Here is a 24,240-nt window from a genome sequence, read left to right on the forward strand (position 1 = left end):
CTCGGAAGCTTGTTTCTGGTCCAGGGAAGACATGGCTTGGCAGTTCGGGCTGGACTGTTCCCATGAGGCACAGGGTCAGACTTTTTTGCATGTAGCCATGTCTGAACTGGGGTGGCAGAGTGGGCTAAAGAACGGTGATGGATTAAACCTGATCTTTTGACTGGGTGTTAGTGTTTGATTGATTCAGATGCTCCGTCCATCACCACCCCCTTTTGTACCGCTTTTGGCCGCCATAAGTGTGGCAGGGCATGCTCAGACGTGAGTCCCTTGCTCACTTTTCCACTGGATTCAAGCAAGCCGGGCTGAAAATGGCTGGAATGCCAGAAACCGGTCCTCGGAAGCTTGTTTCTGGTCCAGGGAAGACATGGCTTGGCAGTTCGGGCTGGACTGTTCCCATGAGGCACAGGGTCAGACTGATTTGCATATAGCCATGTCTGAACTGGGGTGGCAGAGTGGGCTAAAGAACGGTGATGGAATAAACCCTGATCTTTTGACTGGGTGTGAGTGTTTGATTGATTCAGATGCTCCGTCCATCACCACCCCCTTTTGTACCGCTTTTGGCCGCCATAAGTGTGGCAGGGTATGCTCAGACATGAGTCCCTTGCTCACTTTGCCACTGGATTCAAGCAAGCCGGGCTGAAGACGGCTGGAATGCCAGAAACCGGTCCTCGGAAGCTTGTTTCTGGTCCAGGGAAGACATGGCTTGGCAGTTCGGGCTGGACTGTTCCCATGAGGCACAGGGTCAGACTGATTTGCATATAGCCATGTCTGAACTGGGTGGCAGAGTAGGCTAAAGAACGGTGATGGATTAAACCCTGATCTTTTGACTGGGTGTGAGTGTTTGATTGATTCAGATGCTCTGTCCATCACCACCCCCTTTTGTACCGCTTTTGGCCGCCATAAGTGTGGCAGGGCATGCTCAGACGTGAGTCCCTTGCTCACTTTTCCACTGGATTCAAGCAAGCCGGGCTGAAAACGGCTGGAATGCCAGAAACCGGTCCTCGGAAGCTTGTTTCTGGTCCAGGGAAGACATGGCTTGGCAGTTCGGGCTGGACTGTTCCCATGAGGCACAGGGTCAGACTTTTTTGCATGTAGCCATGTCTGAACTGGGGTGGCAGAGTGGGCTAAAGAACGGTGATGGATTAAACCTGATCTTTTGACTGGGTGTTAGTGTTTGATTGATTCAGATGCTCCGTCCATCACCACCCCCTTTTGTACCGCTTTTGGCCGCCATAAGTGTGGCAGGGCATGCTCAGACGTGAGTCCCTTGCTCACTTTTCCACTGGATTCAAGCAAGCCGGGCTGAAAATGGCTGGAATGCCAGAAACCGGTCCTCGGAAGCTTGTTTCTGGTCCAGGGAAGACATGGCTTGGCAGTTCGGGCTGGACTGGTCCCATGAGGCACAGGGTCAGACTGATTTGCATATAGCCATGTCTGAACTGGGTTGGCAGAGTGGGCTAAAGAACGGTGATGGATTAAACCCTGATCTTTTGACTGGGTGTGAGTGTTTGATTGATTCAGATGCTCCGTCCATCACCACCCCCTTTTGTACCGCTTTTGGCCACCATAAGTGTGGCATGGTATGTTCAGACGGGAGTCCCTTGCTCACTTTGCCACTGGATTCAAGCAAGCCGGGCTGAAGACGGCTGGAATGCCAGAAACCGGTCCTCGGAAGCTTGTTTCTGGTCCAGGAAAGACATGGCTTGGCAGTTCGGGCTGGACTGTTCCCATGAGGCACAGGGTCAGACTTATTTGCATATAGCCATGTCTGAACTGGGGTGGCAGAGTGGGCTAAAGAACGGTGATGGATTAAACCCTGATCTTTTGACTGGGTGTGAGTGTTTGATTGGTTCAGATGCTCCGTCCATCACCACCCCCTTTTGTACCGCTTTTGGCCGCCATAAGTGTGGCAGGGTATGCTCAGACGTGAGTCCCTGGCTCACTTTGCCACTGGATTCAAGCAAGCTGGGCTGAAGACGGCTGGAATGCCAGAAACCGGTCCTCAGAAGCTTTTTTCTGGTCCAGGGAAGACATGGCTTGGCAGTTCGGGCTGGACTGTTCCCATGAGGCACAGAGTCAGACTGATTTACATATAGCCATGTCTGAACTGGGGTGGCAGAGTGGGCTAAAGAACGGTGATGGGTTAAACCCTGATCTTTTGATTGGGTGTGAGTGTTTGATTGATTCAGATGCTCTGTCCATCACCACCCCCTTTTGTAACATATCAGTCATGGCAGACTCAAAAACTGTTGATTAATTCAATGTTCAGAAAGGAAAGCCAAATATATCAGTAAATGCATATTTCCAAATGTCAAATGAATGATTAAATGAACAATTGAAATAGAATACAATATATATACGAGTAGCAAAGAATAGAAAATATGTACAGAAATAGTTAGGAACACCTCATCGACTGATGCTGCAACATCCTTGCCAACCGTAGCTGGGTAAGCCTGTTCAATAGCCCAGGAAAGAGTTCAGTCAGGACTCAAGTTCCGTCACCCCCACAGCAATACGTCTATTTTGTGGTGAACTTCCAACTGACTCCCACAGGTTACCAGCTTAAATATCATTACTAAAAGTAGGATGAAGCTTCTAGAAAACCTCCCCCCTTCTCATTAGAAAAACGAGCTGGCTGTACCAGTCTGCATCAAGGCCAAGATGGAGGCTGGCCAAGCTCCCGTATTTTGACTTTGAGGCAGAGTTGCACATTCCAGAGACACTTCCCCAACATATTCCAGTTCACTCTGGTCAGTGAGCCACCAAAAAGCCTGCTTTTCATGTAAGGTGCTGATGGGTCGCTTTGTGAATTAGTTCAAAGGCAGGGGGGCATGAGCTTGGAAAGGACCAGGTTTGGCTCCCAGGGAGGTTAAGTAGGCCGGACAGGGGGAAAAACATTTTTAAACCCTGAAGGAAATCCTTAACTACCTGAAGCTGAAAGAAAGAAGGTTGAGTAGGCGACTTTCTGTATGCAGTAATGGCATCCATGTGTACTGTTATGGAAGCAAATTTTAGACCCGACTTAGCTAAATGTAGGAGATAAAGTAAAATTACCTCCTCTTGCCCTCTGGTAGGTTGGAAATCATTTTGCACACTCCACAACTAGAACCTCTTCCATTTAAAAGAATAGGAATGTCTTGTGGAAGGCCTTCTAGACTCTTTCAAGATGCTCATGCAGACCTGAGGAAGACCTAGGTGACCATACTGGGCGACATTCAGCATGGGAAGGTTGGGATGATGGATCCTCCTATTCATCTTGGACAGGAGGTCTGGTCTGCACGGGGGCATCCTGTGTGAACACTCCGAGAGATCTAGAAGGTCCAGGTACCAACACTGCTGTGGCCAGTCTGGTGCTATTAGTATCATCCTCGCTCTGGAGTGTGTGAGCTTGGTTATGACCTTCGGGATGAGAGTAAGAGGAGGAAAAGCGTAAACAAAGTCCCCTGACCAGTCAATCAAAAGGGCATTCCCTATCGACCCTGGTTGGTAAAACCTTGACGCGAAGGAGTGGCATTTTTTGCGTGTATCGTCCGCAAAGAGATCGATGGCTGGTTGACACCATTGCTGAAAAATGTCTGCCACTACTTCATCCTGCAAAACCCAGTCTTGTTGATAGTCGAAGTGACGACATAGAGAGTCCGCTTGAAAGTTTTGTTCCCCTGGCAGATGAACCGCTGTGATTGAGAGCTGCCGGCCAGGAGCCGATGCCAGATCACCTGAGCCTCCAGAGACAGGGGGAAAAAGCGGGTTCCTCCCTGCTTATTTAGATAGTACATAGTGATCATGTTGTCCGTCTGGAACAATATGGACTTGGACTGTATGGAAGGGTAGAAGGCCTTGAAAGCTAGATGCACTGCTCGTAGTTCCAGCATATTTATGTGATATGCCTGTTCCTTGCCCGACCACCGGCTCTGAGTCTGCGGAGGCTCCATGTGTGCTCCCTAAACCTGAAGGGAAGCGTCTGTGATCAAGGTTTGTGTCGGAGGAGGTTGGTGGAAGGGCACGCCGAGTAGGAGATTTTTCCGATGAGTTCACCATGGAATGGATGATCTTGCAGAACGGGAAAGTACAATCCGGTCGTCCCATCAAGCAATCTTCTGATCCCATTTGTCTTCCAGGTCCTGCTGCAGAGGCCTCATCCCTAACATGGCATTGGGGACTAGGAAAATGCAAGATACCATCGACCCCAGTAGCGATGAAACCTGCCGAACTGAGGACTGATTAACTTGAAGTAGACTATTGCATTTTCGATTGATTAATAATAGTCTCCCCTCCGAAGGAAACACTCTTCCTGTGCTGGAGCCTAGAGTAGCACCTAGGAAATGTATCTTTTGAGTGGGAAGAATGACTGATTTTTCCAGATTGTCGTGAAGGCCCAACCCCTGTAACATATTAAGACAGATTCGATAGTGGTCTTTCACAGTTTGAAGAGATGAACTCTTTAGCAGCCAATCGTTGAGATACGGATAGATAAACAGAACTTGGCGACGTAGAGCAGCGGCTACTACTGCCATGCACTTGGCGAACACTCGAGGAGCTGACTTTAGGCCAAAAGTCAGGAATTTGTACTGATATAGCTTGGAGCCTACCATGAAGCGCAGGACCTTTTGGTGTTGTAAAGCAATTGGAACATGGAAGTACGCATCCTGAAGGTCTATTGAGGTCATCCAGCCCCCTTGATGGAGATGAGGGTATATTTAATGGAGCGCTAGCAGACAAACTTTCTACTTTCGGATGGCTTTGTTGAGGATGTGAAAATCCAATATAGGTCTAAATCAGCTTTTTTGCCCTTCTTTTGTACATCCCCTTTCCTCGTTGGGAGGGAGGAACTTCTTCTATGGCAGATTTCTGTTAGAGAGTGGACACATCCTGTTGTAACAACGACACTTGGTGATCGCTGGATTTTACCGGAGGAGCCGATTGTGGTGAAAAATACAAAAAAGTAGAGCATATCCATTTTGTAGTACATTCAACATCCATTGATTGTTTTTAATGCGGCGCCACTCTTTAACGTGATAGGTAATACTTTCTCCCACCGGAGTGAGTCACAGCAACAGAAGAAGCATTTGCTCATTGCTTGGTAGCATTTTTGGCAGTAGAAGAGGGTTGTCGACGTCCACCTCTACCCTGGGAAGGCCGACGCCCTTGGTAGTGCATTTTGGTTTGGTGATACTGCCTCTGAGGCCACTTCCGGTTTCAGGGCCGTAAGACGTAACCAGGAAGATCTTCTGGCGTAGATGCCATGCGAGTACGAGTGTGCAGCCAGAGATGCTCCATCTGCCGCCGCACTGATCATCTGATTCATTACAAGAGCACCCTCCTGGAGAATCTCTCCGAAATCCTGGTGATCCTCTGAGCGCAGTCTGTCCTTGAAAATCCATAATGAATCCCACAATGCCCTGTCATAACGTCCCAATAGGGATGCAGCGCTAGATACCTTCAAGGATGCAGCTTCCGAGTCACATGCTTAAATTCCCCATGAATCCTGAGCTCTGCTCTCCTTGTCCGGAGAGACCGTTGAGGAAGAGGCTACTGCATGAGTCTTTTTCACAGCAGCAATGATCAAAGAGTCTGTCAGATGATCCGCCCTGAGGAAAAGACGATCCTGCTCTGATGGCCTGCATTTCTTAAGGATCCTTGCCGGAGCCGTTTTGAGCATCGCTGTGTCTTTTTGTCCTCCAGTTCTTTTGCATTTGTTGCAAAAACAAGGTATCAGAGCATTGGTTAGCCTTGTTTTTTTTTCTGGGAGGCTGTATTGACTTGTAAAAAAATGACATATACATATATATATATTACTGTTCCAAGCTTGGTATTGTCGTGCGAGGTGCACTCAAGGAGAGGTGAAGAGCTCCAAGCCTCAGCTCCACTAAACAGGTAAAAAGGCTCCAGTCGGCTGTTCCCTTTTCACAGTCCTGCTACCATCGTAGCCTTACGCGTTTCGAATACTTTCTTCATCAGAGGCTGATGGTGAAGGAAAGCAACGTGCAGTATCCAACCACTGTCCCTTTTCTAGCTGGATAGCGCGCCCTCTGATGGGCTGCTCCTGATGAGGCTGCGCACTGCTTTGTGGGAGTTGTAGTCGGAAAAGATTATTATTTGCATCCATTTCATTCTCCTTGCCTCTTTATATACTGTGGGTATTTCAAGCTCATGGATTGAGCCCCAGTCAGCGTGTGTCTTCTAAATCCAGCCCCTCTGCTCCATATCAAAGGCTTGTAGGATACTTGCCCCTGTGGCCCCCTGCTTCAGAGGGTGGAGCACCTCGGCGGCACGACCGCCGCCCTGTATTACTGCTCCAAGCTTGGTATCGTCGTGCGAGGTGCACTCAAGGAGAGGTGAAGAGATCCAAGCCTCAGCTCCACTAAACAGGTAAAAAGGCACCAGCCGGCTGTTCGCTTTTCACAGTCCTGCTACCATCGTAGCCTTACGTGTTTCAAATACTTTCTTCATCAGAGGCTGATGGTGAAGGAAAGCAACGTGCACTATCCAACCACAGTCCCTTTTCTAGCTGGATAGCGTGCCCTCTGATGGGCTGCTCGTGATGAGGCTGCACACTGCGCATCATAGCAGCCCATCAGAGGGCGCGCTATCCAGCTAGAAAAGGGACTGTGGTAGCATACTGCACGTTGCTTTCCTTCACCATCAGCCTCTGATGAAGAAAGTATTCGAAACGCGTAAGGCTACGATGGTAGCAGGACTGTGAAAAGGGAACAGCCGGCTGGAGTCTTTTTACCTGTTTAGTGGAGCTGAGGCTTGGAGCTCTTCACCTCTCCTTGAGTGCACCTCGCACGACGATACCAAGCTTGGAGCAGTAATATATATATATTGTTGTGACCAAGCTCCGTTCGCGGAGCGAAACGCGTCAGGGAGAGCACTTGCTCTGCTCTTCTGCAATAAATTCTTCTGCACTGCTACACTCCATGGTGTTTGGCGTCTCTTACTTGATTAAAAAGTGAGAGGAGTTGTTGAGGAGAAGGAGGTCCGTGCCCGGCTTTGACCGCAGTCATCGGCGGTCGGGATTTCTTTGATATATATATATATATATATATATATATATATCTGTATATACATGTTTTCACGTATAATTTTTTTATATATATTGCAGGATCCCCGCGCATGGGCAGGAATATTCAGTATTTATGACTTTGATGAGGATCCCCTGGAAGTGAATCTGTGGTTACAAAAATCCATCAAAAACTAAATTGGTCTGAAGAGAGAGCAAAGTTCTAAGGCACTCATTTGACATGGCATGCATTAGAAATCCAAGGAGAGGAAGACTTTGGGAGGGCTGAGACTCAGGGCACTCTAGCCTCTCTGGCTGGAGCTCAGGTCTTTTCAAAAGAACTAAGTTTGTTTGTAAAGTAATAGTAGCATAAGGTTTATGAGGCACACTAGATTTTCAAACTGGTATTGTAAAGTTACCACGTGGGTTCCACATCAACAACGGGAAATGATTTAAGCATGTTAATCTAGGAAAGATTCAGTGCTGGAGTAGCTGCAAGTTTGCTTATTCACCACATTTTCCCCGTTAAATTTCAGCAACGTTTGAGCTGTTGAATGTGTCGGTCGAAAATAGTATGAGTGTAACAACCAATGAAAACCTCAGTATTGTGACCCCCTGCACAATTCCCTGCACAATGTCGTGTTTGCTCAGGGATAGTCAATTAACACCACACAGAGTTTGGAGGAGCAAGCAAATCCTCTGACCCGGATGTGTACCTTTTATCTGAAGACCTTTGCCAAACAACTTCCTTTTCAGGAAGATAAACAGAGGTCTACGAAAGAAAGAGCAACTACTACATACCACTTACCTTATTGCAGTTCCCTTCTGTTTCCTTAGTACCAAAAGAATCTCCTTAGAAATCATAAGCTGTGAAATACTGCCTCAAGAAATGTAGGGGGTGTGCACAGTATTGTTATATTACTCCTGTTCTGAGGAGGCTTGATTGGCTGCCGATAGTCCTGCCAATACATTTCAGAGCTCTAATGGCAGCCTTACTGCACGTCATCAGTGACTTCTGTTAAAGTAGGAGTCACTGTATTACTCTCCTATGAATTTCCATTGAAAAAGTAAAAAACAAAATCAGTGGTTGTTCATCAGATTAATAGGCACTCCATGGGGGGTCGCTGTGCCTTCAGAATCTTCTTCCCTTTGATATTAAACTGGCATGATATTTTTAGGAAAATGCTATAGGCCCAATCATTTAGTCAGGCCTGATTTAGTTTAAGGATTCAAAAAGCTTCTTTATATTGATTCTCGGTTAAGGTACTCTATAATTGCTCTGAAATAAATAAATGCTCTTAAATTAAGTATTTGATTAATGCTCTCTTACAGTACAGCTTTCCATGAAATTGGAGTAGACATGATGTTCAGAAGCCTCGGGGTCACTCAGACAGTGTTTTGTATTTCTACTCCTACTAGCTTTGCTTCGGCATCCCATCAGAAATTGTATGCTATCACTGCATACAAGGGATATTCTGTTTAGGTTGGTTGCAATACTAATATACTCTGTGAATTGTGTTGCAGCTATTCTAGATGTAATCTTTTGCCACTTCACGTCTCATTAAAGTAGAAAATTACTAAGCAATTTTATCTGCTTATAAAGGAAGTGAAATTATTTGTACTGTTCACTTGCGCAGAAAACACATTAGAATTAAATAAGATGCATTTTTAAGTCATAAGTAAAATTGGAATGGTTATAACATACTTACATGGGCAAGAAGCGATCAGGAGCGTGATGCCATACTCCTTAAACATATACCAGATCTGTGGAAGATACTAGATGTCAGCATCAAACAAATACACCCAGAGACATACATTTTAGACTCAACCCAATTAATACCCAGGCACTGATTGGGGCTTTGAAACGTAAAGGTACTTACTGTACACTATTTGAAAGAACTTGTAAGTAAAGACTCAGCCAAGAATTAGAGTCCTAAAACAGTTTGAAACTAGCAAACATGCATTTATTGTATTTGCTTCCTAATGTCCTGTACTGTAGACATGTTAAAAGAAATTATATAATTAAGTTTTATTCCCAATCGACGAAGGTGCGTTGATGGAGATATCCTGCTCAGTCCTTTTGTAACAATTTTAATTAATTGAAACAATAAATAAATTCATTAATTCAGAGCGATCTAAACTACTTACTGTACGTAACAAGGATTGTCCAGTGATTTGCTTGGGGGACAGGCTGCAGACCTCCTATCTTACCTTCAGTGAAGATTGCAGAACACTTAAACCTGTTTCTAGCCCTTGCCCTTCTCAGTATTTAAGGATCTGTCCTCCAATCACTGTGAGTCCCTGTAGGTACACAAGCCTTAATTAGAACTTGAATGAAGCTAAAGCTTATGCCAAAGTCTCCACACCAGAGATTTTATTTTATTGATCTGTAAAGAGCTGCCTTGAGGCTGGAAGTCAATTTGTGGTAAAAATACGATGTGAGCTTTCTTCTAATTTAGAAGGCAGGGGGATCATGAAGGACATCAGTATGGCCAAGCCAATGTCATGACCTGTTCAACCAGATAGAACGTGGCTGTGTTGGTAGCTTAATCAGTGAAAAAGGTCTGCGCACTCCCTATTTATTCAAAAGGTAATAGTATATGTAAAAACTAAACAAAGAATGCGTGCTACCTGGAACAAAGGCTGCCAGCCAGAAACTCGAAAAGACTGCTGATGGGGAACCACCAGTATGCCAGGTGCACAGCTGTGAATACTGTATTGTAAGTTATAACAATGTTTGACAACGACGTTTGTACTAAACTGTATCAAAAAAACTCAATTGCACACTTACAAATTGTTCCAACCCAAACTTTTAATTAGGTTGATCATTTAAGGGAATGAATACATCATGAATTGTAATACATTCAATGTCATCCGCAGTCTTCTCGGTGCTGGTAGCTTGCCATATTGAGGCCAGAAGCAATACGAAGAAGCCTGAGGATTTCCCCACTGCCCAGTCTGCTATACATGCATAGATGTGCAGAGATAATTCCAGGGTTATGGCATTCTGCCGAGGTGTGTTTAAACCCTTGGTTAACCATCCCCTTGATGCTCACTCCTCCCACCCCTTTTCCTCAATACGTTACCACAGGTAAAAATTGAAATTCTTGAGATCCATGGTGGGCCCGCAACGTAGACTCTAGGTTTTCATGTTACTGTAAAAGGTGGACTAATCCGACGAACTCATCTATTTAATCTGTATGTGATCTGGATTCTGGTCCACTCTCTGGGATACCTGAGGTTTTTCATTCCCCTTCCCCCGCTCAAGGTACCACACATACATTAGGAATATAGGGGAAATTTCTGGACTCATGAAGGACTACTGCTTCATAAGATGGTATTTCTGGACCAAACGTAGGAAAAATCAGTCTATCCAGGATTAGATCACGTATCTTGCTCAGGTAAGGGGGATTGTGAATGGTAAGTGTCAGTACGCCTTCAATCTCAAGTCCAGGTACCAACAGTATCACTTCCAACTTAACATTTGGGATTGTACTGGTCACTGCCACCGACCTCACCCTCCCTGATCTCACTACACCTGGCATTTGTCAAAGGGTAGATCCACTCGGAAGTGGCGTATCTTCGACAAGGTACTCTCACCCTCCTTGACCTCCTCGGACCTCTTTGCTCCGTCTCCTGTTCTCCCTCGTCCTGTTCAGACTCTTCAGACACAGGAGCGAGATCCCTTTCTGAGACCAATCGCACGTTCAGGCGCCTCCGCCTTTCAGGCCAATGAGCCTCTGCACTCTTCACTCTTCTGCTTCTCGTTGGCACACCCTGTTCATCACCACTTTCAGCTTGTTCTGCGCTCAGATCACCTTCACAGCCACTTCCCCCTTCAGAGGCAGACTCAGTGTCGCTGTTGTCGTGATCTCCTTCAGCTTTATCGGAGGAGATACCAGCCTCTTCGGACTCCCCCACAGCTTGACTTGTCCCCTCCTGTGGATCTTCCTCTTCGTCAGTGTTGCCCTCCACGAGAGAAGCTGTTTCTTCCAAGGGTGCTGGTACTCGTCGGGTGTGAGAAGCGTGGACCCAGTTTGGCAACCCTCCACACTTCACAGCAGTGTTCGTCACCAATATAACTTGAAAGGGTCCTCTCCAGCGCACATCCAGGCAGCTTTTCCTGACGTGCTTCCTCACCAGGACCCAGTCACCTGGGCACAGGTCGTGACAAAGGTCTCTGGAAGCCGGAATTTCAGCAGCCCGCACCTGAAGGGACACAGAATGAATGACATCAGAAAGTCCCTTGCAGTAATCAAGGATCAGATCATCTGTGATATTTAGCAAGGCGGTTGTAGGAATAGATGGGACTCATAGCCCTCCCCATCAGTACTTCGTGAGGTGAGAGTCCTGTCCTTCTGTCTGGTGTACTACGCATGCTCATTAGTACCAACAGCAAAGCATCTGGCCATTTCAGGGACGTGGATGAGCACACCTTCGCCATTCGGGCCTTGAGGGTCCCATTTATTTGCTCCCCTATGCCAGAAGCCTCTGGTCGGTAACTACAATGCAGCCTTTGGTCAATGTTCAGTGCAGAGCAGAGCATTTTCACAACTTCGCTATTAAAATGTGTTCCTCTGTCCGATTCCAAAGAGGTCGGAACCCCGAAACGTGGCACTAGCTCCCTCAGCAACAACTTTGCTACTGTGAGTGTATCACACCTATGAGTTGGGTATGCCTCAACCCACCTGGAAAACACACCCACGATCACCAGGACATACCTAAGGCGGTTACACCTCGGCATCTCAATGAAATCCAGTTGCATCCTGTAGAAAGGTCCGCCGGACCTCCCAATGTGACCCATAGTAACTGGCGTTCTTTTCCCAACGTTCATTTGTTGACATGTAACACACCTTTGACACACCGCTTCCGCAGCCGTCCTGAATTTTGGATTGTACCAAGTTTGTCGGAACACACGCATCATGGCATCTCTTCCCAGATGTACAGGACCATGTATCTGTCGTGCCATCGGACTCACCAGCTCATTCGGCAACACCGCTCTCCCATCAGCCGAAACCCATAGGTCCAACTCTCCTCGGACACAACCAGCCATTTCCCACACTCTCTTCTCATAGTCGGACACCTGCTCCTGCATGCTCTTCAATTCTTCCCAGGTATCTGCCACCTCAAGCATCATGCTTAACTCGGTTCCTTCCTGCACCCCCTCAACTGTTTGTTCAGTAAATGAGTATCCCTGGTCGGCACAATAACGTGCAACCTCATCAGCATAACGATTACCCATGGACACAAAGTCAGTATTCTTGGTATGTGCAGTGCATTTCACGACGGCAATTTCGGCTGGACCTTGTAGAGCCTCCAGCAACAACCTGATAAATTCTCCATTCCTGATAGGGGAACCTGATGATGTCATGTAACCCCTTTGGGACCACAATTGACCGAAATCATGAACCACACCGAACCCGTATTGGCTGTCAGTATATATGGTGATCCGAATCTTGTTGGCTGCCAGGCAGGCACGCGTCAACGCAATTATCTCGGCCACCTGCGCGGAGTGTACTCCTTCCAGGCAGGCTGCGTCGACTATTCCAGAGATAGTACAGACAGCAAACGCTGCTCTCAACTGACCAGTGTTGTCCCTTACACATGAGCCATCCACAAAGTAAATTTCGTTTGGGTCTATTAGTGGCTCATCGAAAATATCCGGTCTGGGTTTGGTGCACAGTTCAGTCACATCTAGGCAATCATGGTCTTCCCAATCATCATCCAAGTCATTTGGTAAAGGCATCAAGGTAGCAGGGTTCAAGACCGAACACCTCCTAAGGTTCACATTCTCCGCAGCAAGTATAACCTGCTCGTAGCGTGTGAGCCTGTTATTGGTCAGGTGTTGTGTCGTGGTCCTGGTCATCAACAATTCCACTGAGTGTGGCACATGTACTATCAGTGGGTGACCCATCACAATGCTTTCACACCTCTCAATGCTGACACCTGTTGCAGCAACGGATTTAAGACATCCGGGCAACGCTGCGGCTACTGGATCTAAGGTAGCCGAGAAGTAAGCAACTGGTCTACGGACTCCTCCATGATCTTGTACTAAAACTGCCAATGCACACCATTCCCTTTCACAGCAGAACAGTGAAAATGATTTGGTGTAATCGGGCATTCCCAGAGCCGGAGGGCGACACAAGTCCTCTCGCAACTCAAGAAAAGCCATCATACAATCTTTGTCCCATGGTACCGGATCGCTGACATCCTTGTGCGTCAGTTTCTGCAATGGCTTCGCCTTCAGGGAAAAATTGGCAATCCACTGGCGACAGTAGCCAACCATACCCAGGAACATCCTAATCTCTCTCTGGGTCGTAGGCACCATTATTTTCATGATTGCCTCAATCCTGTCAGGCGACACTTTCCTTTTTCCTTTCTCTATCCTGTGACCCAGATACTGTACTTCAGACAAACAGTACTGCTACTTGTTGGGGGATAATTTATGTCCATTCTCGGCCAAATGATTCAACAAAGCAATGGTGTCAATTCTGCAAGCATCTTCTGTGTCTGACACAACAAGGAGATCGTCTATGTACTGTACCAGAACGGAGTTCTGTGGCAGCACCAGATTCTCAAGATTCCTCTTCAGTAGCTGATTAAAGATCGATGGGCTCTCTGTATACCCTTGAGGGATACGACACCATGTTAAAACGCGGTTCTCTATTTTGAACGCAAAAAGAAATTGGCTCTCCTCATGCAATGGGATCGAAAAGAAAGCCTGACACAAATCAATCACAGAAAACCATTCAGCTTGGAACGGTATCTGAAACAGTATCACTGATGGATTCGCTACCACTGGACAGCATGGAACAACTATGTTGTTCACCTTTCGCAAATCCTGCACAATCCTGAACTTCCCGCTAGGCTTCTGCAAGCCCATGATCGGGGAGTTGCATGGACTGCCCATGACTTCCTTCAAAATTCCCTGTCTAATCATGGATTCGATCACAGGTCATATTCCTGCAATAGTCTCTGGGGTCAACTTGTATTGAGGCGTGCTTGGGAACTCAGCGTTCGGTCTTACTTGAATCTTAACTGGCTCTATCCCTTTGATCAATCCGATCTTCTCTCCTGTAAAGTCCCACACTTCCGGTGAGACTGCATCCCTCAGGTCCCAAGGGAGTTCCTCCACAGTTAAAGCAGGGTACAACTCTATACACACATGTGTGTTTGCAACCTGGAAGGCAGAATCATCATCATTTGTCTGTAACTCTACTCCCTGTGGGGTACAGTAAATGTTACAATTAAGTTTACACAGGAGATCCCTCCCCAACAGAAACACAGGACTGGAATCACACTCCACGAATTGGTGGTTATCTCTGAAACTCCCGATCTTGACTGGGACTGGTTCAGTCAGAGGGTTTGTCATTCTTCTGTTCGCAACCCCTACCACTTGAATAGTCTGTCCTGAAAGGGGCAAATTAGGGACAACTGCAGACCGCACAGTAGACCGGGAAGCACCAGTATCAACCAAGAAGGTGGTGGGGTGTCAAGCTACATCGGCCTCTATGAATGGTCCCCTCTGATCTACCTCCAGCACTGCCCCGAGAATGCAGTCCTCCTCCCCACTCAGGCACCGTCCTGTCACTGGATCGAAGTAATAATACTCATCCCCTTCAACTATGAAGGGCATCTGCTTGTAAACCTTGTTCCCTGTCGTAATCTTCGGTGGCTGGGGAACCGGAGCCCTAGGGGCTGAAGTCCCCCCTTTTGTCGTCTTAAATTTAGTTACTGTTACTCTCGGTTCCGGAGGGGCTTAAACCTCCTCCTCCTCCTCTTCTTGCACTTGATTGTCTGGGTTATGGGGACACTCGCATCTCCAATGTCCGATCTCGTGACACTGATGACACCTTGTCGTCTTTTTCAGAGCCGCCATGTCTATCCTTGGCCTGGGGCCCTCCTCATTGTCCCTTTTCTGTCCCGCCGATTTTCTCCCCAATGTGCCATTGCCAGTCTGACCCTGCCCTCCCGATTGCATCTGTACTAACATTAGTTTATCCTTAAGCTTCCTTGTCTTGGAGTCTATCTCATCACTGCAATACCTCGCGTACCTCAAGATCTCGTCCAGAGGCTTGTTCTGCCAGCAGATTAAATGTTGCTGTATCATGAGACAGATATCAGGTCTCAGACCCAGGACAAACTTGGACACAAATTGTCCCATGTCCTTTGGATCCATCACATCCAATCCACTGTACTGCTTAAAAATCTGCAAGAGCCGCTCATAATACTCATGGACTGTCTCCTTCGGTTCCTGCCTAGTCCGATCTATCTTCACCCAGTCTATGTCCTGTGGTGGTACCTTCGTCTTCAACCACGTGATCACCTGCTCATATTTTATCATCACCCTGGGTGAGGGTCCATTCGTGCTAGTGTCTCGATCTGGCTCCTCTCTGGGCCATTCGACACTGACCTTACACGCTATCCACAAGTCTCCTGGAACTACAATGTCGAACAGTGTGTTTAGATCAATCCACAGGACCTTTGAGATCTTAACAAACCTCTCTACCTGTTTGTACCATTCTACTGGACTCTCTCGCAGCTTTGGAAATGAGTTCGTAAAGGCAGCCAAATCTCCCCTACTCCAGGGTACATGTACATATCCCCCGTGAGCCACCTCCCGTAAGGGGTACGCTTCTGCCTGCATCAACCCTCCTCCCGGGGATGTCTCTATAGCGCTTCGTCTAACGCTCTTTCTCTTTGACCACCGTTCTTCCCATTTGTCCAATTGGGATCAGGTTCGGATTCCCACTATCAGTTCCCTGATGTGGGTTTTTAATCCGATCACCCTCTTTTCTTCTAGGTCTTGGTCTGAGTACTGTAACCTATGGCCACCCTGTAATGCTTTTGTCTTTGTCAAATCCACAACATACTTGTTTGCTAATTCAGACAGTTTCTCATGTGCTGTCCTAGCCCTCCGAGTGACATCCTTTGCCACAAACGACAGTTCATCTGGCTCATAGAGTTCTATTCTCTCCAGTGGCAATGTACCTTCCACTATTTCCTCCACTTCAGATTTTAGTCTCAACACATCAATTCTTCTTGCTTTTATCGCCGCTCTCAATGTTCCTTGGCTAGAATTTCCATTAGAGTCACTCCCGCCACCGTCCTGACTCACTCGTCTGTTTTCTTCAGGTGTGTTAGGGGGAACCCTTCTGTTTTCCCAACCCTCATTGTCCCATTCCTGTCTATTTTCACCAGGGGTGTGGTGGGGCACCCCCCTACTTCCCACACTCCCGCGCTCCCATTCCTGCCTGCTTTCACTAGGCGCACAGTGAGATACCCCTCTGTTTTCCTGGGTTCCGTTGTCGAAGTCATTCCTCGACCTGTTGCTCTGGGTATCAGCAATCGTGTCCCAGGTTCTCAAGTCAGGCCCTAATTCTCTTATGGACCTTGGCCGGGGTACTCTCAAGTCCATCGGTCCTCTCAAAATCCCCTGTTCTCCAGAGGAATCTGCCGATGCTGCCAAAGGGGTGCTCCTTTCTACCGGCCTTGGCCATTGGCACCATCCGTCCGCCACATTACTCCTCCCTTCACTGACACTTCTCTCTCTCTCTGTTTGTAGCGGACCCTCGCTCTTTGTCTGTTCTGGATTGTATACTGATACTATGGGACCTATGGTAACAGGCACCGTAAGGGCGTCTGGCAATCTCTGTGAATCTACACCCTCTTCAGTGTGCACCTTTTGCACCATGAATCTTCCCACTACTCTCGTTGTGGGGGATGGTTGGGGTACCTTTTCTCCCTCTGGTGGGCCAAACTTGTCCACTAAGGAGCTCAAACAGCTCTCCATTGGGACACCACCGGCTATGTCGGGATCTCCCTTGTTCCCCGTCGGTGCTGACCCCCCTCCCGTCTCCGGATTATATGGAGGTGGTCTCTCCGACAACAGTCTCTCTATCAGGCTGTCGTCTGTCTCACTGTCCTCATCCTCGGTACTCCTTCTCTGCGCGTCCCCTTCCTTGACCAACAACGGGTACAACCTGTCCCCTTCGATGGTCTGCACTCTCCACCTCTTGGCTAATGCATCCCATCTCGCATCTTGAACCACCCTAACTGATCTTTTCACCCTTTCCTGTCTCCTATCTTTGTTTCTTTCATGGGCTGCCCTGATCCATGCATTCAATGCTTCAAACTGCGTTGGTCTAGGCAGGGGCTGCAAAGAAGTCATAATCGCTTTTAGCTGATACAACACCTCCAGTCTAAAAGTTTCATATTTAGGAAAAGTCAATTCCTCTTTTCCGTCAGTCATCTTGCACCAGTTCTCAAGCCACAATATGGTATGCAACCCAACATTCGTAGCCATATAATAGGCTGGGGTATCCTCGGGTGGAGCCTCTTCCCCCCCCCCCCGAGGTTCTAACTTCTTTTCACCTCTAAAACAATCTCGCAACACTTTTAAACATTTCATGATGAAAAACAGCAATGTTTCCTTGTTTACAGCTCTCTTTTACATCCCACTGACAATCCACCAATCCCAGCGCGGCTCCTCACTAGCCGCCCTATCCCAGCGCGGCTCTTTCTGACGTCACTTGCCTCCGTTTCGCAGCAGTTCCCCTCCTCTCTCCGCTCGTCTCCCGGTCACGCATGCGTCCCAATCATACACTAGAAATGATCGCTTCCGACCAAGCAGCCACTTCCTTGACTGTACGACCACAGTCTAACTGTAATTGTCACCGAACCGGCAAATGTTTGTCTATGAACGACCGGACAATCGCCTCACTGATAGATTACAGACACACGGCAACTTCCGACCAGCGTCCGTTACCCAAGCACTCACACATTCACTCCCCCTATCTCGGTCCTGCGGGCGATCAATGGTACCTCATGACCCCCTTTTCAATGGTCGACAATTACTTATGGGTGTTCGATACACCCGGACCACTTAAACTCCCCTTGAGCTTAAGATTTTCTCCGGTTGCGCGCGCTCACAACCTGATCTCCTCACACACTACATGCACTCCGCTCCGCAAGACAATACAACACAACAATACAAACTTATCACCGCAATCTAACATGCATGACCCTTTTTCATACTCACTCTCTTCCGAGCTGCTGCTTTCTGCCGCACCGTCACTCTCCGTCAGTTTCCATGGAACGCCATCCTCTGTCCGCGACTTTCTGGATACTCGTCATTGGTTCTCTATGGGCCTCGGGGAAGTCTCAACCTACTCTAGATCACCCTCACTCCAGAAGATAAACCATCCTACTCTGCTACCAACTGAGAAGGTGGGATTTTCCTTCTAGAGCCTGCTTACCATTTCCAAAATCCCGTCACAGGTCGACTGAACCTTTTTATCTGTCATAGAGTGAATTAGGCAACCTATTTACAAATAATCAATACTTTCAACAATTCCCATCAGCTTCCCTTAAAGAACCACTGACTAAGAACTAAGTTTAAAGATTTATTACAGAAATAAAAACAGCTGAAGATACAAACACCTCAACACGAGGTTCAGAAGATAAACAGGCACTAATACAAACATAATCCTACAAAAAAGTCTTAGGCGGCTTATGAATAGTACGAGAATCAATTCCAGAATCATCAGGCTAACAAAAATTGCTGTAACTTGAGTTCTGGTATGCATTGGAAAGAAAAGTCAAGTTAATCTATCCCTACGCTATACTATGTGACATCCCTACTCAACATTAGCCCATCCTAGCAAAAGGTGTCAGCCGTGGTGACTTCCAAAGAAGTTCACTCACTTCTCTTCAGTCTAGAGAATCCTCAGTCCTAGCTAGGCTCTTTGCCCATCCAACCGCTCTCTCTAACTCCTCAGCCCATCTGCTCTACCTCCACCCTCGGGGTGCTGTCCCTAATGCAAAACCCCACAATACGGGCGACACGCCTTCAGGTACGCCCCTCTCGAAGGTGTTGGTTTCCAGAATTTTCCATTATGGCACACTTCCATCCGTGTTGGTCCAAACGTCCTTGGGTCCCAGACTCTCCGTCGCTTCAAGTTGTATCTTTATATTCCTCGGCTACTCCTCCATGTCTGAGTCTAACATTCTAACACTCATACACAATGGGCCCTTCTACTCTACTGTCTACTTGGTCCGGCACCTGCAGGGAAATACATTCTTTAACGTTGATTAGTTTAGCCAAGGGCTGCTTTTACTAAACATTTATACCATTTAATGCTAAGCAAAACATTTCCAGTCAGGCCTACTCGATTTCCATGGACTGGACCTCTGCACGTTTATAGGCCCAACATTTTACATGAACAATCTTTTCGTTCTTTAGGCCTCCAACCTTAAAGTAAATGCATTTTCTACTTTAAGCAAGCTTATCATGAATATATAAATGCAAATATGAATTTTAATAAAGCAGGCCTAAACACGCAATGGTAATCTATTAAACAGCATCATTAGTGTTTCAAAACCCTTACTCATTTGTTCTGCATGTAGTTCTAACATCAAATACTTCAGTTCTCAACCCTACATCGCATTTGAACATGATTAGTAAACCCTTTATATATACGGGTGCTGACTACTTGTACATATGATGCACCCCTACAATTTTTTCACTTCAGTTTAGCGCTCTCTCACAGTCGCAACCTTGTCACTTCCCTCTCGCAATGCCAATCCTAGAAGAATGGCCTGTATCATTTAGAATTTTATGTGATGGATCGCCTGAGAGATGGAAAGGCACAGATGCGAGCTGAAAGGGAACATATGCATCTCTGAACACTGGAGTTTTTCCCTATCATTGTTATCTTTCACAGACTCATCAACTCTACATACGAATGGGAACATGGAATCATTGCTGAGCTCTACAATACATGGGTGTCTCAGATTTGCATGGAACATTTGAGCTATTAACTTTTGCACATGCATCCACACAACAATGTTTGATTCAGGCCTTGGTAATCTTTGTCAAGGAAACAGAGCTAAGAGGGTTCTTACTTTTCACACCTCTCTCTTAAAAGAACGGGCGGGAGCCTCATTGGCAATGATGCAATGGTTTATAGTTGTGCTCTGCTTGAGTTAAGTTTTCTCACTAGAGTCCAAGACAAATCTTACAAAACATGTAATTTTTTCTTCTGTCAGCACAGTATCTAAAACCACTTAGCATCAGAGTGAGAAAGATTGTGGGCCTTATTTATGAGGCCTTGTGTCACTTTTACGCCACCGGTGCGTCATTTTTTGTGATTGTTTTTTGTGATTGCGGTGTGTAGGCGGCTGCCTGACATCACGAACGACTGCTACTGGGATTAAAACTGTAGTATATGATAACTGAGTGTGGGAAAGCGTGGGTTTTTAATACTGTATTTTAAGAAAAATTAAATTTTAAACTGCTTACTTTGCACATTGCTTTGAGTCCTGTTTCCCGCCTCCGCACCCTCAGCTGATTTCTGTTTGTGTGGTGGGCGTGGCTAACAGTAGGAGGGGTGTGACAAAACTCTCACAGGGCATTTCCGGACAAAGAGGGGGTGGAGCTGTCCTTCCGCCTGCCCCTCTACTTAATCTGATGTGCCAGCGTGCGCGCAGCGGATGCACCCAGGGGGTGCTCCTTAGACAAGCCCGTCTGCGCCCTTCCGCGACTAGCCATGCTGCCCGTTGCCAACCAGATTCACGAATAGTGCTAGCTAGAGCACAAATCCTTGAACTGAATTCAACAGCCTGCCTTAGGCCGACTTATCTTGACCCCTGTTCATTGATACATGAATCACACGATCTGGAATTAAATTGCAAGTCCTCCTCTTTAAAGTTTAATAAAGAGATCCAGGGAAGAAACTGTAAAGTCTTGGAAGAGGCCACACGCTCAGAGTCAAGGATCAGCAGTAGGTCAACCATTAAAATCAAAAGCATGTTTAATTAATGTAGATCTCTCCCTAAGCACGCAGATAACATCTGGCTTCTTCTAGAATCAAAGACCTGGGATCTTATTTTTCTAACGGAAACTTGGCTTAGAGGGAGCTTTAACCCTGACATTACAAGGGCCATCCCTTTAAGACTACAAAATAGTTACGGAAAACCGGGAAGGTAATAGAATGGGGGGTGGACTTGCGGTGATCGTAAGAAATGATTGGGAGATATCACACAAAAGAGTCGAACACACTGACATGATGGAAGCATTGTCCTTCAGCATCTCAATCTCCCCTAATCTCACCACTGCGAGGATGCTGATCTAATGGACACCAGCATCTAAACCCGCTGAATTATGGGAAAATTGCTACCAGATTGCTGATCTCTCATTAATTATACACACTTTATAGTGCTAGGGTGACTTTAACGTCCATATGGACAACGATCGATGTCCCATTGCCATCCAACTAGCAGAGACATTGACAAGTTTGAACCTTAAACAACTGATTCACAAGCCCACACATGTGGCTGGCCACACCTTGGACCTCATTTTTACTAATATCCCTACCCTAATAACTGAGGATCCAATTCCTCTTATATGGTCAGCCCACAGTCTTATTCCTTTCAATTTAATCAACTCCACAAACCACAACGATAGGACACCTGGAAAAGAAATGAGAAGAAATTGGCGGAAAGTTACCCCCGAAGCAACAAGCCCGGTATTAACAAACACCGCTCTGTTACTGACAGGAGACTCAAATAATGATGCCGTAACCTTCAACCAGTGGGTCACTATGGCCCTAGATAAAATAGCCCCCATGAAAATAATGAAACAGGCCAGGAACAAACCCTCCTCTCCTTGGTTCACACCAGAACTCCGATCAGAAAAAAGATGCTGCAAGAAGCTTTTGCGGGTCTGGGGCCAAACCTATGACCTTGAGGCAAAAAACATATAAAGATAGGCAATAAAACAATTCCACAAATTGAAACGAAATACTATCAGGGACCATATTGCCAATCAAATAAGATCAGCGATAATTCCATTAGGGACGTTTTTTAAATCACTCAAGGGTTTCTTAAACCAGAGACAATGAAAAGCAATATAGACCCCTTGGGCACGCTCTGTGAAGATCTCTCGGTCCTTTTTCAGGAGAAGATCCAAGACAACTACGACACTTTTTCTGGGATGGAACAATTAAGTACACCTCTGTCTCTCCCCACCCCAACGAAACCATGGTCCCAATTTAGCCCTCTTGACCTGGATACGTCCCTTGAGCAATTGAAAGAAACGAAATCCGGGTCTCCATTTGATCCGTGCCCGGCCAGGTTTTTCAAAAGTTTAGCACCTCTGCTCAACCCTGCTTTCAATCAGCTCTGGAATACCTCTCTGGAATATGGCACCTATCCATCTATCTGGAAAATTGCCGTTGTTCGCCCGATCCTCAAAAAAATGAGAATGCAGACCTATCTCCCTTCTGCCGGCACCTGCTAAAATTCTTGAAAAAGAGGTGCAGAAACAACTATCTAAGTTTCTTGAATCCAATAAATTACTTCATGACTCCCAGTCTGGATTCAGAGATGGATATAGTACAGAGACAGCACGACTAGAAGTAGCAGAAACTGTCTGGGAGACATTGAATAAGGGGCACCATGCTATGCTGGTGCAATTGGACTTCTCGGCGGCATTCAACACCGTGTCTCACAAGTTCCTCCTAGGTAGGCTTAGACAGTTTTGAGTGATAAGGACCACCTTAGCTTGGTTCAGCTCCTTTCTAGAAGGCCGCTCCTAGAGAATTCGGTTACATCCTTATAATTCCAAGTCTCGTTCTCTGATTTGTAGAGTGCCTCAGGGTCCGCTCTTATCTCGACCCTTTTCAATGTCTACCTTGCCCCATTAGCCCCTTTGGTAAAGCAACACAGTGTCAATGTAATCTCATATGCTGATGACATGCAGCTCGTGTTTTCTTTCCAAGATTCATCTGAAGCCGCTTTTTCAAACTTTAGGCAGTGTCTTTATGACATCTCCGCATGGATGACAGCCTAAAGCGGAATACGGATAAAATAGAGATACTGTTCTTCAATCAATCTCCCCCCCCAATCACCCGACCTCTGGTGACCCGTAGAGCTCAACCCCCACCCCTTCCAGTTCCATCAGCAAGCAATCTGGGTTTTAAACTGGATACCACCTTGTTGTGCAAGACCCAATTAGGCCATGTTTCCTCGTCTTACTGTTTGAAGATGAATGCCCTACGGAGATTCCTGTACATCCTACCCATGGACTGCAGAAAAACAATAGCCCATGCGTTGATTCCCTCGCAGCTTGACTATGCAAACAGTCTGTATTTGGGTCTGCCAGCATACTTATATAGGAAACTGCAAATTGTGCAGAACGCGGCTGCCAAGATTATTAGAAACATTCTGCTTAAGCACCATATTTCTCCACATCTGCGCAGCCTCCATTGGCTGCCCGTCAGAAGGAGAATAGAATTCAAAGCTCTGACCCTGACCTACAGGGCACTAAATGATATTGCTCCACAACATTTAACCACTTGGCTGCTAAGGGGTGTGCATGTAGGTCCATTGACTTTCCATTGAAATCAATGGGCCCTACATGACGAGTTACCCTTGTCATTAGCACTGAAGGGGTTAAAGAAAAGAGTCTGCAAATACCATCATTCGAGGACCCTAAGATCCAAACATCTGGAGCGCCTTGACACCCCCTGCTTTTCAAAGTCCAAAATTCGAGGAGGGTCCTTTTCTGTTAAAACGGCGACCTTGTGGAATTCCATGCCTGAACACATCAGGAAAGCCACATCGGAATCAATCTTCAGGAAGACCTTGAAGACCTGGTTCTTCAACCTCCCTTAGCACACTGATGCTAAATATCTCCAACTCACCCTCACTTCCTTCTGTCTCCACTAGCGATGGGACACCTCCGTCAGAGGATAGATGCGCGCTTAGAAGCTTAAATAAATACATACATACAGAATTCTCTGATTTGTGTGAGAAGAGCAAAATATCAAAGGAAGAATCCCATACAGTAATTTCCTGCACCATTCTTATTACCGACCATTATAAATCAGATTAAACCTCAATAAACCTCCTAGATAAGGTTAATAACTTTATAATAAAGCTACCTTAAATGACAGCAACCATATGCATGCATTGTTTCAAATGGTGGACTTATCAACTTTAAAATACACGTCTAGTGAAAGACAAATGCCACGAGGCGTCTTGTCAGCACCTGGTTGGAGAGCCACCTGTCTTTAAGTTATCTGGAGTATCTGGAAGATGGAGGGCCGATGTTCACCGCAAATCAAGAACTTGATTCCTCCAATGCTGACGGTCTGAAGGACGGATTGAATTCTGAGCGCTCAGTTGCTTTCCCCTTACTGTAGGCAGAACTATCCCAGGGCTGGCTTTTGCCT

At 46.6% G+C, this 24,240-nt stretch overlaps 1 protein-coding gene across 1 annotated transcript in view; it reads right to left on the bottom strand.

The window, feature by feature from the left end:
- Window positions 1–24,240, bottom strand: part of SLC26A8 (solute carrier family 26 member 8) — a 3,758,415-nt gene that overhangs the window by 719,296 nt on the left and 3,014,879 nt on the right. Inside the window, exon 14 of the mRNA XM_078644342.1 lies at window positions 8,713–8,767. Coding sequence (XP_078500468.1) covers window positions 8,713–8,767 — 55 coding nt within the window. The remainder of the gene's footprint in view (window positions 1–8,712; window positions 8,768–24,240) is intronic.

This window comes from Lissotriton helveticus, chromosome 5_1 (genome assembly GCF_964261635.1).
Source record: "Lissotriton helveticus chromosome 5_1, aLisHel1.1, whole genome shotgun sequence".
Taxonomy (NCBI): Eukaryota; Metazoa; Chordata; class Amphibia; order Caudata; family Salamandridae; genus Lissotriton; species Lissotriton helveticus.